The 1773-nt window shown below is 39.3% G+C and overlaps 1 protein-coding gene across 1 annotated transcript in view; it reads right to left on the reverse strand.

The window, feature by feature from the left end:
* Window positions 1-1767, reverse strand: part of LOC104773775 (protein-lysine N-methyltransferase mettl10-like) — a 4773-nt gene extending 3006 nt beyond the window's left edge. Inside the window, exons 1-5 of the mRNA XM_010498426.1 lie at window positions 1604-1767; window positions 1292-1420; window positions 1001-1201; window positions 332-428; window positions 1-28 (exon numbers count right to left, since the gene is read on the reverse strand). The exon at window positions 1-28 is cut by the window's left edge and continues 15 nt beyond it. Coding sequence (XP_010496728.1) covers window positions 1-28; window positions 332-428; window positions 1001-1201; window positions 1292-1377 — 412 coding nt within the window. The 5' untranslated portion in view covers window positions 1378-1420; window positions 1604-1767. The remainder of the gene's footprint in view (window positions 29-331; window positions 429-1000; window positions 1202-1291; window positions 1421-1603) is intronic.
* Window positions 1768-1773: the final 6 nt, after the last annotated feature.

The raw sequence follows: 1773 nt of genomic DNA on the forward strand, positions 1-1773 counted from the left end.
CCAATTTTGTGTCAAGGATATCATCAACCTAAGAGAGCAAACACGTTAGTTCCATAACTTATAGCACCTATTTTATGTCTCATGATGCTCATTACAGTGAACATCGGTAGTTTCATAGAGAAGATTTTTTGTCCTGTACTACTAGATGGTAATTGCATGAAACATACATATCCCATTGCTTGAGAAAGGTCAGTACCATTTTCAAGAAAGAAGAGATATACACAGGAAATACTGCATTGTTGTGCTAATTATAGCATTTAGACTTTTACTGAGGAAGACTTCTTGTCTATGTTCTGCAACTATTTTTAATTGAAGCTAAACAAAGTCATACCATGAAACGGATATTTGGAAAGCCATCACGCTGGGAAAGATGTTGAGCGAGTTCTACAGCCCCTTCACTATAATCTGTCCCGGTTAAATCAGAGAATCTGAGCCAGAAAAGTGCAAGGATGGTGAGATTAATAATGTCAAAACAAGGGTAGAGTGTAAACATAAGATTTTGGTGCGAAATGTGCTGGTGTACAAACGTTCTCTTTAACTAAAAAATATCAATGATAAAGCTGAACTGCAGTATCACAATCAGGATAGTTTCGGATTCCATAATATTAACAAAACAAGCTCTAGTGGTAAAAATGTCTCAAGTATACAGATACAGTAACATTTCTGTTTCACTGCTTAGGGTGACTTAAGCCTCTGAGCGAGGCTAAATTCTGACTCTCTATACTATCTTCTATGGAAGTTTTTCTTTATCGTGACAAAGAATGGTTGCTTTCCATGTAAAACAGCTTCAGAATCAAAAATCGTCAAAGTTTAATGCGGTCGTAGAGACTCATATTCCCATAAATGCTACATGATTCTAAGAAATTCTCAGACTTTCACCTAGTGGTAATCAGGCTAATGTAATATAACAAATTACATAGCACCCATAGAGTTTCTTCGATTTAACAAAACATAGTTAACCATTTAAAGCCAAAGCATAAAAAAATGTTGAGAAACTCACCCCTCCTTAGCAAGTTGATGAAGGAGCAAGCCATTTCCAGTACCAAGATCAAGCACATTCCAACTCGACAAATACTTATCAGCCTGATCATTCACCTCCGATGTAACATCGTTTTCAGAAACAGACATGTTTCGTTGAGAAATCCCAATACACAAGTCTTTAGTCCAAGAAGTAACAATCTCCATCACATCATCTCCAAACCTAAACTTGCCAAGATGAAATCATAAAATCTAAATCACTTCCACCTAGCTATAGATAACAAAGATCTACAAACAGAGATCTGGAATTTACCAAACTTCGCCAGCATGACCATGCTCCCTGAAATTTGTCAGCTCATCCGAATACGCTGCGTCCCAATAGCTTTGAAGACCAAGCATTGATTGACCACCTCCATCAGCATCTGGCTCCTCCTTATCAGAACTATACACACACCATTTCCAAATCATCACCAGATTCGAGTTTAAACAAGCGCCTCGTAAAACCCTAAGATCTACTAAATAACCAAAAAATCCCCAAATTTCTCAAATCCAATCCAAAACTGTACCCGATTCTTCCCATTTTAGCAGATACAATGATCTCGAGAGAGAGAGAGAGAGGGGAAACCTGTAATCTGAAGAGACACGGAAGTTAGCGGAAGAGAGAGCCTCGGCGGCATCGGCGTGACGCTGATCGTCGTCGAGAGTGCTTCCGTACTCGCTTTTAATCGACCACGAATCCGCCGCAATAGATCGATCGTCGTCGGAAGCCAAACTATCCGTCGTCGTCAACGCCGC

Source organism: Camelina sativa, unplaced genomic scaffold (assembly GCF_000633955.1).
Source record: "Camelina sativa cultivar DH55 unplaced genomic scaffold, Cs unpScaffold00639, whole genome shotgun sequence".
Lineage (NCBI taxonomy): Eukaryota > Viridiplantae > Streptophyta > Magnoliopsida > Brassicales > Brassicaceae > Camelina > Camelina sativa.